Source organism: Trichosurus vulpecula, chromosome 3 (assembly GCF_011100635.1).
Source record: "Trichosurus vulpecula isolate mTriVul1 chromosome 3, mTriVul1.pri, whole genome shotgun sequence".
NCBI lineage: Eukaryota > Metazoa > Chordata > Mammalia > Diprotodontia > Phalangeridae > Trichosurus > Trichosurus vulpecula.
The window spans coordinates 279,177,865-279,195,698 of NC_050575.1; the positions used below are offsets into that span (position 1 = coordinate 279,177,865).

At 35.6% G+C, this 17,834-nt stretch overlaps 1 protein-coding gene across 1 annotated transcript in view; it reads right to left on the minus strand.

The window, feature by feature from the left end:
* The window catches only part of RALGAPA2 (Ral GTPase activating protein catalytic subunit alpha 2), a 409,611-nt gene that overhangs the window by 251,466 nt on the left and 140,311 nt on the right, over positions 1 to 17,834 (minus strand). The window contains exons 21-23 of the mRNA XM_036748146.1: positions 12,356 to 12,549; positions 11,685 to 11,783; positions 11,246 to 11,401 (exon numbers count right to left, since the gene is read on the minus strand). Coding sequence (XP_036604041.1) covers positions 11,246 to 11,401; positions 11,685 to 11,783; positions 12,356 to 12,549 — 449 coding nt within the window. The remainder of the gene's footprint in view (positions 1 to 11,245; positions 11,402 to 11,684; positions 11,784 to 12,355; positions 12,550 to 17,834) is intronic.

Here is a 17,834-nt window from a genome sequence, read left to right on the forward strand (position 1 = left end):
TGGCATGTGCTCTGGTCTGTGAGTGACCACAAGCACTGTTTTCTACTCTGGAATTGTGAGGAGGGTCCCCTCTCCACTGCTGCCACAAGCTCTGCTACACTAGTACTCCTCCTTGCCCCAGGACTACCACCCAGGACTGCAATCCGGATCCAAGTATAGGCAAAGCAACAGTCCTGCCTCAGTGCCAGTAAAGAGACCCCTGTAACCTCCTTCTGACCAGTTGTTCGATACCCTTACTTACTGTCTTTCAGCTGAGACTCCAGAAGCAGCCACTGCTACTGTTCCCGGTTTGCTGGGGCCAGGGCCGGACTGTGCTCCTCTCTCCCCCAGGTCCAATAGGCCTTTCCTACTGACTTTCTAAGTTGTCTTTGGCATTCATGGGCTGAGAAGTCTGGAAACCACCTTAGCTGCCCATGATTCAGTCCCCTGAGACCTGCTCTGGTTTTGCTGAGGACCAATCTGTGCTGGTGTGGTCTGTGCTGGACTGCGCTCCTCTCTCAGCCTGGTGCAAAAGACCTTTCCTGCCGACCTTCTAGGTTGTCTTTGGCTGGAAATTTGTTTCACTCTTTCTTTTTGTGGGTTCTGCTGCTCTAGAATTTGTTTAGAGTCATTTTTAAAAGGTATTTGGAGGGGCTTGGGGGGAGAGCTCAGATGAGTCCCTCCCTTTACTCCACCATCTTGGCTCCTCCCCCTCATGAAATTTCTTTGATAAGGGTTTGTAACCCAACATGTATGAACAAATATCAAATATGTGTGTGTGTGTGTGTGTGTGTGTGTGTGTATGTATGCCTAACATCAATTCCACAATAGGTAAATAGTCAAAGGATATGAAAAGCATTGTAAAGTATTTAACAAACACATAAGAAAGGTTGCAAATCACTAATTATTAGAGAAATATACATCAAAACAACCCTGATGTTTTACCTCACACCCTGAAAATAATCAAAGTTGACAAACACTGGCAATTAGTCAACGTTAGAGAGGTTGTGGGATGATAGATATAACAATGCATTGTTGGCACAGTTGTGAATTGCTACAACTATTTTGAAAAGCATTTTTGAATCATGTAAATTAAGTGTCTAACATGTCCATATCCTCTGACTCAGAAATTCCATAACTGGGCTTATACTCAAAGGAAGCCATTGATAAGAAGAAAGTCCCCCAAAACAACAAGATATTTATGGCAGAACTTTTTTGTGATGGCAAAAAATTGGAAATAAAATAGATGCCATTAATTGGGGAATGGTTAAGTAAATTGCAGCACGTGAATATAATGGAACATTAATAATGGAATTAGCTATAAGAAATAATGTATGTGACAAATACAGAGAAGCATGGAAAAATACAAAGTATATGAACTGAGGAAAAGTAATTAAAACCAAGAAAACAATATATACGACTATAACAATATAAATGGAAAGAATATCCTACCTCCTTCAAGGAAAAAGCAAAAGTGAACAATGCAAAATGATAAAGATGAAGCATGGTTTGAAAAAAGAAATATGAGACACTTTCAACCCACCTCTTCATAGAGGTAGGAGGTTCCAAGTTATTGCACATGTTCTTGGACTTTTTCAAGGTATTGATCAGTTGTGCTCATTTTCCCCCTTTTTTGTCTTTAAAAAAATATTATTAGTTATATAGCATGGCTCTGGGAAAAGCTAGGGAAAGATGAGGAAAACTATGAGGATGTAAAAAACAAAAAACATTAATAAAAATTTTTCTTTTTTTTTTTCCGCCTTTGTGGTATAGACCTAGTAACAGTATCTTTCCATACAATGCTATGAACACCTTGATAACTTTTTGGACACAGTTCCATAATGCAGTCCAAAATGACTGAGTTCAGAACTCCAACAGTTCTGTTAATTTTGTCAATCTTTATCTGCATGAAATGAGCCTTCAGAGGTATTTTAATTTGCATTTTTATAAAATATTGAGTGCTTTACAGCATTTTTCCATCTTTATTGATAACTTGGATTTCTTAATCTGAAAAATGCGTGTTCATACCCTTTGATAGTGACTCTTATTCTTATATATTTGAATCAGTATCCTATATATCATAGAAATGTCATCTTATCATAAAAAGGAGCTACAAAGAATTTTTTCCCAATTTACTTGCTTCTATCCTAATTTTAGCTGTATTGGTTTTGTGTAAAAACTTTTTAATTTTATGTAATCAAATTTTACATGACAAATCCATTTTAACTTTGGTGATTATCTCTGTCTTTTGTTTGGTCATAAACTTTTGTCATATCCATAGACCTGAAACATGATTTTCCATAAATTAAATTAAATCTTTAAATGAGATAATATTTGTAAAATGCTTCTTAGGACTAAGAACAAGCTTCTTAGTACTATGGAAATTCTTATTTCCTTTCCCCTCCTTCCTTCCTTGTTCCTCTAGTTTAAGATGTGTTTCTGGCTCAGTTATGAACCTATTTCTGCCTTATATTGGAATATGGTGCGAGGTGTTGGTCTATAACTAATTTTTGCCAGACTTTTTCACTTTTGCCAATAGTTTTATTCTTTTTTTTTTTGGTCAAATAGCGAGTTCTTATCCCAATAGGTGAGATCTTTGAGTTTATCGAACTCTGGGCTCCTATGTTCATTTGCTTCTATATGTGGTATACCTATTCCATTACACCAATTGACCTTTGTATTTCTTCTCTAGTGCCAAATCGTTTTGATGATTACCGCTTTGTAGTGTAGTTTCAAGACCTGGTACTTACAAGGCCCCCTTCCTTTCTACCCTTCCCCTCAAATAATTCTCTCGAGATTTTTGACCTTTTGTTCCTTGAAATGAATTGTTATTATTTTTTTCTAGCACCACAAAGTAATCCTTCTATAGTTTGATTGGCATGACACTGAATAAATTATTTTGGGTAGCACTGTCATTTTATTATATTAATTCAGACTACTCATAAGTAAATAATATTTCTAAAATTATTCAGATCTACCTTCACTTTCCCCAAAGCAATCCATGCTTCACTCAGCTGTCAAATTAATCTTCTTAAAGCAAAGGTCTAACAATAACTCTCTCCTATTCAACAAATTCCATGGGCTCCCTGTTAACTACAGGATGCAATATAAAATCCTCTCTTTGGCTTTTAAAATTTGCTTGGTTCTCTAGGGCATTCTTAAATTCTGGTCTTTCTAGTTTTAAAGCACTTGATTACCTGGACCCTTCCTACATTCAAACCTTCTTACATCTTACTTCCCCCCCACATACTCTCAGATCAGCAACACTGGTTTCCTTGCTATTCCTTGCACATAAACCTCCATCTCTCAACTCGGCATATTTTCACTGGCTGCCTTCCATGCCTGGAACAATTTCTCCTCATTTCCACCTCTGAACTTTCCTGGCTTCCTCTAAGTCTCAGATAAGAGCCTATTTTCTGCAAAAAAGCCTCTCACAATCCTTCTATTTCTTAATTCTTCTCCTCTGAGACTACTCCCTCCTCCATACACACACACACACACACACACACACACACACACACTCTTTATATAAAATTGTTTGCTTGTGGTGTATGAGGTGTTAAGGGAGGATTAGCACCTCTGGTGTGAGGGCTTGCTGAGCTCTTTTCAAGGGCTGCTCATCCACCTTTGGTGTCCACTTTTACCCAACTCTCACCTGTGGCTCCAAGGAGCTGTAGTATGCAGTGGCCATACCCTGGTAAACCATCTCATTGGTTGGGCTATATATTATGTTAAGGATAACTGACAAGCCTCAAATTTATTGGTGTGTTGGGGAATGTCTACACCAAGCATGTGAAGACTTCCCCCCTGCCCCCAGAGGAATGGGTGGATGAGAACAATTTATTCCAATAGCCATGAAGGCAGCTGAAGCAGGCACTGTGGAATGCTTAGAGCTTGGTCATATATTGAAGACACCAAGGTCATCCACTGCGTCCTGGGCCATTGCCAGTGTCTTGTCACTGAACTCTCATGAGTTTGGAAGAGACAATGAGGCTGATAACTTTGTGCAACTCTGCTTCACTTAAATCCAATTCAAGTGAGAGTCATCACCCCATGATGTCATTTTTCCTCTTCAAAAACAAAGGATAATCAATAACAGCTGTTTGCCTGTTGTCCTCCATGAGACTGCGAACTCCTTGAAGGAAGGGACCATTTTTTGCCTTCCTTTTATCCCTAGTGCTTAATACAGTGCCTGGCACATTGTTGCTGTTGTTCAGTCATTCAGTTGTGTCCAGCGCTTTGTGACCCTGTGGACAATACTGTTCATAGGGTTTTCTTGCCATTTCCTTCTGCAGCGGATTAAGGCAAACAAAGGTAAAGTGACTTGCCCAGGGTCACATTGCTAGTAAGTGTCTGAAGCCAGATGTGAACTCAGGTCTTCCTGACTCTGGGCCCAGTGCACTATACATTGGGCCATTTAGTTGCCTCATCTATGTACCTGGCACACAGTAGGCACTTGTGATAACAATTTTGATTTGAAGATCTTTCCCACCCACTAATAGGCTATGTGATCTGCTTATGTCACAGGAAGCCTAAGTCACATGTGGTGGGAGCAGCTTGCTGAGAGGAAAAGGAAAGTGTGTCACTGGAAATGCAGAGAGAGCAGTTAGAACTGAGGGAGAGAGCAGATGTGCTAGCTGTGCTGTGAGTGTATGTGTTGGTGGCAAGGCCCCAGCAGAATGGTTCTCTGCTGTGATACTGTGTATTGAGTTCTTTGCTGCTGTGATGGATTGGGCTTAGTTTTGGCAAATAAACTCCAACTTTCAAGCGAAGTCCCAACTCAAAACCTACCTTCTCAAATCCTTTCTTGATCAATACAGCCAGAAGCACCTACTTTCTCCTCTGAACTTCTATAACTTTTACAATCTATATTGCTCATGTTAAACTTATCATAATATTAAAACACCATATAAGGTTAGTTTTTCAAGTGAGCATGGCAAATTTCCTTAAATAGATTATACATTTCTAGGAGGCAATAACTTTATTTTATTCTACCTTGGATTCCCTATCACTATAGGGAATCTAACCTTAATAGTTTGTACAGAGTAGGTCTCTCCATAAATGCCAGTTCATGATAAAGATTAGTAAATCATATGTTATATTTAACCTGAACTGACTTTAATGAATTGCCTGACAAAAAAGGCAAATGTTGAAAATGTTATATAAAATGAGAACAATCTTAGAAATATTTGTTTCTCTAGCATTAAAAAGTTTAGGAATATTTCTATGTTTACTTAACCTAATTAGGTTGTTTGGCTATACATTGCCTCAACTTAAAAAATGAACTGTTTCAGGAATTTATCTACTCTAAATGTTCCAATGAAACATACCTAGGTTACTATTTAATCTTAATAAATAAGAGACATAAGGTGGAGAGGCCTTCAAGTTTCATAAGAATGTATTTTGCATGTGTATGGTTTGGCTACGTTTATGGTAAAATAAAACCTTGGTGACATGACTAACACAATCAAAACTGTGGTAGAGGGTTAGATTAAAAAAAACTTACTGATAGTTAAGATGAATGTTCTTATATGACATATAAAAACAGTCAACTTCTACCTTAATCTTTTATTTTAGGAAAAGGGTTTTCTTACTTTTTTCCCTTAACAAATGCCAAAAAAATACATTTCTATCTCCTCATGTGTTATTAGCATTACTGAATTCCCAGCATTAGAAGTGATTTATTTTTCTTGGGAAAAAGGTGATGCAATTATTACATATCACTACATGATACAGGTTGTCTGATGTTATTAAAAGATTCAGGTATGGCTAATTTACAAGCATTTCCCCTAGACCTTGCTTTCCAAGTTCACTGCTGAGTCTTATTCTCATCAAGTGCACCCTTGGGATCTTTTTACAGACGACTGTTTATTATTTCATTATTCCATCATATATCTCATGAGAGATCATAAAAATTTCTGTTAAGAATCGTGAGCTATCGTTGACTTCTGGGATAGAATATTAAACTTTACTACATATGGAAATTTTCTTTTGAATTAACATGAAATAAAATTAATCTCAATTATGATTTTAAAAATAAATGTTTACACTTTAACCAAAACTAGAGAAATTACTATAGCTAGAAAAGAAGAGGCTTGGAAAACAAAATTTTACATGAAATTAGCTATAATTTAATGAGAACTAAAAGTCATACAAGAAAAGTTAAGTAAAACTTAAATATGACATTCAGCTTTTAAGGGGGAGTTGGAGGAAAAAGGTATCCCTGTGACCAAACAAGGTACAGGAGAAAACATTGACTTTTGAGTCAGAGGATTAGAGTTTATATCCTACCTGCCACTTACTCTTGGCTAAGTCCCTTCCTATCACTGGGCCTCAGTTTCCTCATCTACAAAATGAGGGAGTTCTACTAGAATGATCTTTGTAGTCCCTTCTAGTTTTCAATCTATAATCATTTGTGTAGGGAACTCCTGGTCTGGCAACTCTCTTGATAAGAAAATCTTCTGTAAGCTTAGTCTTAAACAACTGGTAAAGGCACTGAGAAACAAACTTTCTTATTCATATACACACAGCTAGTAAGAATAAGACACTAGACCTGAATCCAGGTCTTCCTGTCACCAATTCTAGCATTCTAGCCACTGTCTCAGGCTGACTTTCATATGAACATCAAGTGGATTTATTTCACTGTGTAAAATTGAACTGATGTAGCTATACATTTGTTTGTATTCAGGGAAAAGAAAAGGTAAATTAATGTTAAGAAATCATGAAAATGACATGTACCATATGTGCATGCTTAAGGCTTTATATTATGGGTATGTAAATAGGACTTTATGGTTGTCAGAAGACTAATCCAAATCACTGTAGTTAAGTCCTATCTTACTTAAAAACAACAAAAAAAAAACAAACCACTACTAGAAGATAAGATGATACATTATTAACGTTCAAGGAAGATGAGTTCTCCCTGTAATGGAAATGAATGATAGGCTCAAATTGGCTCAAAGTTCTGCATGCAAATTACCAATTGTAACTTTTCAGTAACGTAGGCTTTGCATTTAAAAGAGAATTTTGCTTTGATGTCTTAAGAGAAAAATTATATTAAGACAAAATCTGTAAGTCATTGTTAAAGAATAGTTTACTTATTTTAAGCAAAGAAAACATTCCAGTCTTTGATATGTTCTTAGAAACACGAAAATAAAATTCCTTTCTCCAACTGTCCTTTTCCATTTCACACATATTGATCTTTCCACATGTTTTAAATAAAGATGAAATTAACAGGAACTGTTCTTAATAAATTTGAATCATGACTCCTTTCATGTTAAGATACTTTTGTGCAACCAGAGGTGAAAGAGCTGGCAAAGCATTAGTGGAGAAACTCTCCTTGAGGGAAGTGGGGGACTTCAAAAGTTAGAAAGCTCTTATGAGGTAAGAAAATGGCCAAGGGAAGAAGCTCATAGGTTGTGAGAGGACAAAGAATGCTTCACATAATATTAAGACCAGGACAAAGGTAAATTAAAAAGAAATGAAGAAAGCTAAGAACTTAAAGTCCAAGCTAAAAAGAACTTTAGATACGTGTTGAAACTGTACGTCAAACACCACAACAATGTGTATAAAACTGTTGTTGAACACAAAGGGATCGTCTCAGTAAAAATATCTAGAAATCCAGGATCCTTAGATCCATAAGATCTTTCATCAATTCCTCCACTTCCCCTTCTTCCTTGATTAGCTGGTAGGAGACTTAAGTTCAAATTTGACATCAGAAACTTATTAGCTGTGTGGCACTGGGCAAGTCAAATGTAACTGTAAAAATGGGAATAATAAAAGAACCTATCGCAAATAGTTGTGAGGATCAAATGAAATAGATACATGTGAAGTACTCTACACAGTGTCTGGTACATAGTAGTCATGTGATACATGCTTGTCATCTTCCTTCTTCCCTTCCTTCCTTTCATCCTCCTTCCATCCTAGCTCCCAAGAATGATAATATTGAATGAAGGCTTTTTATTTTCTCCTTTCCTCTTCAAAAATAAAAAAAAAATTATTTTCAGGAACCTTCTGAAACCATAAATACAATAGATGTCAAAGTAGTAACTGTTACCTGATAAGACAATCTTGCTATTAAAATAAAATTTTGTATACTAATAAGTAGCCCCCACCAGATTATTTAAAATAAATGAATCAATATTCTTTCATTAAGTGCCAGGCCCCGTGCTTGGGGTCAGGGATACAAAAATGAAACAACTCCTAGGATATTACATTTGATACTACACAAATATACGTATTCTATACACATTCACATAAATATAAAACATATACAAAGTAAATATAAGATTTTTCAGGGTGGAAGAACTAGCAGCTCAGAGAGATCAGGAAAAAGGTCTCAAAATGAAAGTCGTTCTTGAGCTAAATTTTGATGGAGACTTGAGATCATAAAGGGCAAAGGTGAGAACAGAGTATATTCCAAAGATGGGGACTGATCATACAAATGCACAGAGACAGGAAAGAGCCACTTTGGCTGAATCTTAGATTGAGTCAAGAGGAGTAATAGAAAATAAATATGGAAAAGTAGACTGAAGACTGATTGTGAAGGGTTTTAAATGACAAACAGAAGAGTGAATATTTGAAACAGTAATAAAGAGCCACTGAAGATTTATAATAAAACTAAAAAAGACTATTCTGTACTATTATACTACAGATATTGCGATCTGCCCATTATTCTTTGCAAAGATATTGCTCTTCACTACTTTCACACATTAGATATGAATTGTTTATTTATTTTAGCAAACCTATTTATTGCAGTCTATGCAACAGTTATTTCTTGACAGTACATCACCGAAAAACTTAAATTATGTGAAAAAGTCATGCTAGACAGGGTAATTTATGTAACTTTGCCATTTTTTACAAACAGAAATATTTTGTGAAACTAAGAAAATTATAGTACTGCTATTAGTCTTTTTTAAAAGCACTATTTCATTTTTAAAGGTCATTAAATTTATATTTATATATTTAATGATATATATTATTACATTAAATATTCATATATTTAATTTATACATAAATATATGAAATATATTTAAATTTATATTTTTGAGCTTTCATGCTCAACTCATGATCTATTTACTACTTCTTCAATTGCCATTTGCTGGCTGGCTTGTCAACTCTCCTAAGTTTCCTGTTTTTAGCATAAATGCCACTTTGTAAAGATACAATAGATGATCACACTTAAGGTATTCTGGGTCTTTCAGTAATTCTTCAGCTATGAATTTTAAAAAAATGAAAATGTTAGTGCATCGCTAAAAACAGGCAGTCAAGTGTGCCACCCAGAGGCAGAAATCAGAAATTCAACTTAGGACTAAAGTAATTATAACTTGTAATGGAAAAATGAGACACTACATTTTAAATGTTTTATTTTGAGTTACTCAGCCCACTCAAAAGGACAGAAATTCTAAGTAACAAAAAATCACTTTATATAGATAAATTCTAATTTTTTCCCATTCCAACTGATATTTCTGGTGTCAGAGTCCATAAATATGTAAACTTTTAGACAACTCTTTTCTAGGCTGTCATTCATTTAAAACCAGTCTCTGCTGAGGCCATCAACACCCTCACCTTTAGGGATAAGGAAAATGAGTTCCAGGAATGTGAAAATCAAAGAGATAGTAAGCATCAGAGTCAGAATTTCAGCCCAGATCTTCTGACTCCAAAGCCAATACATTTTCAGTTGTACCATACTGCATCCTGACATCAGGTAGAGAAAAGGGGAGCATTTAAAAGATACCAAATGCAACTACCATTTAATACAGGAAAAATAGGAATTGACTATTATGGCAAGAATGACATTTGCCCCAAGAAAATAAAAGTGAAAGTGACTAGTGGAAGGTAATGTAGAATAGTGGGAAAATAAAGCTAAATTTTAGTCAGAAGATTTGGTTTAAATTCCAGGTCAGTCATACATTTACCTGTGCAAACTTGGGAAAGTCACTAAAAATTCTCTAAACCTGGGTCCTCTATAAAATGAGAATGTTAAAATTAATGACTACTAAGGTCCTTCCTGGTTCCAAATTGATTTTTCCATTTCCTTTTAATTACTATACACACACACACACACACACACACACACACACACACACATACATAATATATATATACACACACACATATAGCATACTTTATAGTATAAATAAAACATATGTATATTCAGAAAAACATTTTGTTTTTTAAAAAACTACTGTGACCTAATAAGAAATTCCGAACAAAAGTTAAGTGACACAAAACGTCCTGCTTTAATGAGAATTTGGTTATTAGTAGAAATTCTGCTCTTCTGGCAAAAGACTAAAATCTCTCCTTTATGCCCTTTTCAGAAGAATTACATTTAGGATCCTTACAGTAATTATATGGTTGCTAATCAGAACTTACCAAAGTATATAATGAGATTTACTAACATTGAAGGAAAAAAAAAGTCAATTATATTAAATTTTTGAAAAAGGTTTGCAAATTCTAAAGCTTCAAACAATAGGCCTATTGCAGTTTATAATTCTCTTATTTTGTTTAGAAACAAACATGAAAGAATGAATTACTGGTAGTGTTGACTTGCCATTTACAAAGTATACATTTGACAATGAAAGGTAAAAGGTCACAGATCTCTTACATAACTATAAAAATTGAATTATTTTAAAACCTGAATATGATGTTAAGTATGAACATTAAAAACTTCTTTTCTCTCTGCAAAATGAAGTGATAGCATGCTAGGTGGCACAATGGATAAAGCAAATGGAATCAGGAAGACCCAAGTTCAAATCTAGCCTCAGATACTTGGTGGCTATGTGGCTCTGAGCAAATCATTTATACTCTATATACCTCAGTTTCCTCATCTGTAAAATGGGGATACTATGGGGCAGCTAGGTGGCAAGAAGAGAAGAGAAATGCTCTTACCACTACAAATTCCATATACTATTCTGACAGCATTTAAATAAGAAGTAGAGGCCAAGTTTTAAGGATTAGTCTAACTTTGATATCGAAAAAAGGCCATATTTTACTATAAAATTTTTTTCAAACACTATGAATTTAAAATGAGTAGCCATAAAGAACAGGAGAAATTAAAAGTCATTTAAAAAAAATACAGAACTATTTCAGTGAACAAATGTAACAGAAGCACCCTTTGAAACCCATGTTCTGTCTTTTAAAAAAATCATTCAAATCCTCCTTCTGCATTTCCAACTCTTAAAGTATTTTCATCCAAACTATCATGTTTCTTAAAACTGATATGCATTTGAAATGACAATTATGAATAAATTTGAGAACAAGAACATACCTGATCTTCACTAGTTAAGCCAATGTGCATAACAAGATAAAAATGCACTAGGAAATCAGAGTTTGGCAAAACATCTTGGCGTCTGGTCATCATAGCACAGATTAGCTTGTATGCTTGTAGTTTACCTTCTTTATATTCATTTGGCAAAGTAACAGCCTGAAAAGAACAAGTAATTTTTACTATTGCCCAATTCAAGTTGTTTAGTACTTCAATACTGGAATAAGATTCTATACATTGACAGTGAACCTTAATATCTTATACTAATTTCTTTATACTAATCTTAATATCTTATATACTTTGCTGGAATTTTTTTATATTACACTTCCTCTTTGTTATATGGAAGACAGGAGAGGAGGAATACATTGGGATGTAGGTACTGTAAAAAACAAAAATTATCAATAATTTTTTAAAATTTAAGGCAAAAAACTCATTAGCTCACCTTAAATAGCCATGATGCAAACATTCGGAGTGGTGGGATCAAGACAGGAGGAGATGGAGAACTCTGATTATCCAAACTTATTGCTAGGTTATCCCGTATCTAAACAGAAAGAATAGTAATTAGAAGGCATATTATTTAGTGCCATAAAAATATATTACAAGACAGAAAAATGTTAACTCAAAATTCTTACCTAATTTTTATAAGGATAAACAAGAAAATACATTCTATAAATATTTTTTCTACCTATATCCCAAATATTAACCTCTGAAAATTTTATCTTTCCTTTATATAAGTGGACTGGCAGTGATATAATGAGATGAAACCATTTTCAACTCCATTTTAATTCACTCTCTTTTGATACTTACAACAGAATGAACGAATGCTTATTTGGTAGTTAACAATCTATAACAAAAGTCACAGAAATTATTTGTGAATTTCAGCATATTCCTACCTAAATTCTATCAGGTCATTTCTTAACAAAATAAAACCATTATGAAAGAAGAATTCTAACGTTTTAAGACGGAAATTCGTATTTAATTTTTATTTGGTTTTACAATAAGCATAAAATATACTCAAATTTCTAAGTTATAACCTGAATATAGCAAACTGCCAATATTTTAATAGTAAATAAATTGTACTATATTAGAGAAAAGGTAAAATAAAAAGAATACCTTTGCTAGTTTATACCAGAGTTCATAGAGATAGCCAAAAACTTTGGCATGGATTTTGGGTGACTGGATGCTATTAACATCTCCAAGGATTCCCAAGATTCTTCTCCATAACACAGCAGCAGAATCTGGATGCCAACCTATAAGATTTCCACCAGCAATTATACTGCAGTCATCAGCAAGGCATTCACTGCTATCTGCAAAATTTAAAAAAAAAAAAACAACCACACACATAATTTTAATCATATAATTTGTATTCCATTTTTATTATTTTTCTCCAGGAATAACTACCTTCAATTCTGAACTTCACAGACACTGAATAAAAAGGTATTAGCTTGTCTTAAAAATACGGAATGCCTGAGAGTGTAGAAATGCTAGAAAGTAAGATAAAGGAGAAGAAATTAAAGTGTCAGCAATCACTCAAATTATATAAGGTTAAGGATTAAGGCATCAAATCACAGAATTTGAGAGTTGAAAGGCAGCTCGGGTAGCCATCCAGTGCAAGCAATCTAGACAATAACATGCCTAACAAGTGATGGTCCAACCTGTTTAAAATCTTTCAAGGATGGGGAACCCACTGTTCCTCAAGACAGCCCTGTGGGTGGGGTAAAAATTGTTTCCTATCAGCCTAAGTTTGCTCCTTTGATCTTTCACCCATTGATCTTGGTTCTGCCCTCTGGGGTCAAATGGAACAAAGGGGAAGAGGAGGCAGATTTTCTATAGCACCTTCTACATGCCTGGTACTGTGTTAACAAATGCTTGTTGTTCCTCACAACGACCTTGCAAGGTAGGTGCTATTAGTATTATATCAGTTTTGTAGTTGAGCAAAGTAGGTTTCTTGAAATAGTTGAGGTACAAGTCTAATCCCTGGTTTCCAAAACAATCCTTCAAATTCTTGAAGCAGTTATCATGTCTACTCTGAGTATTTTCTTCTCCACACTAAAAACCTCTAGTTCCTTCAACTAATTCTCATGTGACAAGGTCTGAAGGCCCTTGCCTGTCTAGCTTATCAGTATCTTTTGTCTGTCCAGGAAAAATATGCCATCTATGACTTTGTCCAAGACATTGACAAAAATATTAAATAGCACAAGGCCAATCACAGAATCTTGGTTACTCTCCTGGAGAATTCCTACTTCATTGTCACTGAACCAGTAACAATTATGCCTTAAATCTGGCCATCTAACCAGTTCTGAATGTTATTACTGTCTAGTCCATATTTCTCTGTCTTCTTCACAAGAACCAAATGAGATTTTTGATGAAAAGCTTTTCTAAATCTAAATAAACTATGTTCATGGCATTCTTCCTCCCCACCAACTGGTTTAGTAATCCTGTCAGAAAAAAAAAATGTCTGTGATGATCTGTTCTTGATAAAGCTATAGTACCTAAAATAGGTAAAGGAAAGGACTCAATGAAGAGGATAAGAAATAGAGGAAGATAAGGAAACAAGAAAGAAAAGTTATTTGCTAAGACAAGATAAGAGGTGACTAAAGGAAGGGAAAAGAAGCTGGATATATTTAACAGTTTGTTGAAGAGAGGGACAACTTTAGAATTGGGTTCTCCAAAGGGACTTCTGGAGAGAAAGACAAAGACTGGATTCATTTCCACTCAGCTCCTCAAACTAGTCTCCTCCCATGTGCTACTCCTCCACCTCATCTCTGCTACATACAACCAATATGCATCCGAAAATGTACCACCTTCATGTTCAAGAATCCTGAAATCCCCTTATCCAGCCACAATCTACTGGTATCCCACCTTTCCTTCTGCTTTCCTTTAGTTAACTCTACACTTCCTCTGCATGATGACTTCCAATTCCTTGATTTCTCAGTTCTCTCCCAGGCTATCTCCTCTCCCCCAGGCACTCTCCTCTTCTCCCTAACTCGACTCCTTGATGAACCAACTCAAGGGTATACTGTACTCTTTTCTTGAATCTCTACCCCTCTAATCATATCGGTGATTATGTCCACACAAGCTTCAGATTTGGATCACTCCCACCATCACTTTTGTGCCTACACATGTGCTGCTGAACAAAGGTGGAGAAAATCACACAACTCTTCTAATTGTGTCTGCTACAAATTTATGTTATACAACTTCAACTGGGCTTTCATTAATGCTAGGCAATCTTACTATACATCCCTTATCAAGTCACTATCCCACTCTCCACAAGGGCTCTTCTGAACTTTTTCAACCCTCCTCAAGCCTTCCATGGCTCCCCTTCTTCAACTCTCTCAGTGGAGAACTTTGCCTCATATTTTACAGAAAAAACTGAGGCTATTAGCCATGAACTCTCTCTTCTCCCCTCTTACTCATCTTGTATCACTGAGATACTTTCTGCCATTAATTCTTACTTATGCTGGAAATAGTTTGCTTTGTATATATTTGTTTGCATGTTGTCACCCTCATTAGACTATAAGCTCCTTGTGGGCAAAGACTGTCTTTTGCATATTTTTGTACCTGTAGCGCTTAGCACAGTGCCTGGCACATAGTAGATGCTTAATACATATTTACTGAATTGAATTTTTATCAAGTATGGAAAGCAAAGTAAATTGGGCAGTCATCAATGTTGTGTACAATGTCTGTATTTCGGTCAGGGGTACCCAAATGTGATATATACCTCTCCCTCCTAAAAGAAAATGTAAAGGTAGTGACAACAACAACAAAATAACAGCAAAAATGTACATAGCTAAGATTTGCAAAATGATTCGCATGTACTATCTCAATTGATCTTTATGACGGCCCTAAGAGGCAGGTGCCATCGTAAGCTTTATTTTACAGATAAAGAAAGTAAGGCTGAAAGTAACTTGCCCAGGATCATAAACTTAGGGTAAGTGGATTTAAACCCAAGGTCTCACTGACTCACAAGTCCAATGCTTTATCAACTATGCCAGGAATCCAGGAATAACAGTCTCTCTCTCCAGTTTATTACGGAGAATGAAATGAAGGAATGAATAAATGAAAAAGTATTTATTAAGTGTTCACTATTGGTTAAGATATAAAAAGAGGTCTCCTTATTTTTATTCAAGGATCAGCAAACTACACATGGGCTGGGGCCCCATGAAATAAGAATGGTCTTTACATTTTTAGATAAAAATTTTATTGCATTTTAAAATGTAAAAATTACTCTTAGCTTGAAAGTCAAATAGGTTGCAATTTGCCAACCCCTCTTCTAACTGAAGATGTTTGACTTGCTAAAGAAAATAATTTCTTTCTTGTGATGATATTCTGAACCTGGTTTTTCTCTATAAGCTATGGATTATCTTAACTGATAAAAACTGTTCCTTTTTTAATTTATAAAAATGACTGCATGAGTTTTAATCTTTGGAGAAGTCTGCTCTAAATTTCATACTGGGATCTCTCTCCTACAATTGTAGGTAAAATTTGTTCTTGGGAGCTTTGGTAGAGGGAGTTACAAGGAGAGCAGGTGAATGCACACATTCAATGTGACTCCTGTTTCCAGAGTAAGTGTTAAAGAAGGGGTATGGCCTAGGTAGACAGCTGGATGAGATATGAAACTGAAATACCTGGAGACGGCTATTCACTATAGTGGGCTAGTTTACACTCACTGAGTCACCAAATAGGATGGCTGAGCCCCAAGGCAGAATTCCAAAGATGAATGGATTAATTTCCCAAAGAACCTGGGACATGGATTCTGGGGGTCAAAAGTATGGAGGTTCATGTCTTATGCAAAGACTGTTGTTTCAGGTGGGGAGAAACAGGGCAGCAGGGCAGGCAGATGGCAAGGTGGCCTGAGTGGAGGCAGGATCTTCTTAAACCTTTTCTCTCAATATCCATGGTATTTCCCTGCATTCCAACTTGGAGATTATATCTGCTTTAGAAACTGGAAGCCCAGCAAGATTCCTATAATTTTCCTTGAGCAAGATCTCCTTGAAAACTCAACAATGGAAGGAACATTAACTCTGAAGTCAGACAACCTGGGTTCAAATCTTACCTCTGATGCTTATCAACTGTATGCTAATTAACTTAAACTTCCCAGGTCTTCTGAGTTTTCTCAACTATAAAATGAGGGGATTAGACTATGTGACTTCTGAGTTCTCCTCAATAGACCTATAATCCTGTGATCTAGAAGGGCTACAATTTGAAAGCAAATAAAAAGGATATGAAGAGATAGAAGTGAATCCTGAACTCTATTCAAATATACAGTACAGAAGAACATAATACAAAGGAGAAAGGTAAAAAGAAACATAATATTTGGGTTGAGAAATTCATATAAAGCTCTTCCTGTAGAAGAGCAAACTGCGCACACTGGAAAGGAAGCAACTTCCCATCCTCCCAGAGATAATAATATGGATTTAAAAGTGCCGCTAGAGAGAGATTATTCAACAAGAAGAGATGTAAAGTGCTGGTTGCTGATTCCCTGCAGAAGGGGACTGACACAACCATTTGTTGACCTAATAACAACAAGAGTTCTGCTTTTTTCTGGGTATCTATCTAAGACATAACAGAGAATTCCCTAAGGCTTAGCAAACTGACAATTATACCTTCTTGTGAATTCACACGGGCAAAAATGAAACCTGTCAACAGAAATTTAGAAAATATTACTAAAAATTATGAAATCTTGGGCAAGAAACTAAAGGCTTTGGGAGTCGTCCTGTTTGGAAACTGAAAGCCTCAGTATATTAACTACTGCCTGTTAAAGGCATGGTATTCAGAAGAGAAAGGAATATTTGGAAAGCTAACAGTTGAATAAGAGGATGTTATTTGAGAACGGGATTTGGATTCCTGGACCATGGCCTAAAATACAGGGATGACAAGCTCCAATGCCAGGAGTTGAGTATGCCTAACAAACACTAGTAAGGAACACACAAATACAATTTTGCAAATCTGACTTTAAATCAAAAAGAAAGTCAAAGATGCCTATGTCCACCCTCGAGGTAATTGCCATAGAGTGTAGCTACAATGTCAGAAGAAGTAGAACGGTATATATATTCACAAACTCAGAGGAGACAAAATTCAGGAAAAGCAATTAAACCACGAGATGTCTCATACCAACGTGTGAAGTACAGATTAATAATCAAGAATAAGAGTTCTTAATTCGAAGAGGCAAAAGTTAGTCCTGTGGTTTTACCAAGAATACGTGGTATGAGACTGGTGACTGGAATATAGCACTAGACAGGATTAACTTATACATTTTGCAAAAAAAAATAACAACTTATGTTGTATAAAATGTTCTACACCCATGGACCCAGACCCATAAAAGGAGTGGGATGGGGAGATCTTCTCAAATCTCTTTTCTATCATCATCAAATAATTTTAAAACATTCATTTTAAACTGTTCTGTGGTTGCTGTTCTCTCCATTTATACCACTGTGGTTACAGTGTATATTGTTTTCTGGGTTCTGTACTTAACTTTTCATCAATTCATATACTCCTTTCTTATAACACAGTAACAGATTTCATTCATATACCACAATTTGTTATGCCACTCTCCAATTGTTGGATACCTACTTAGCCTGCCTTTCTTTTT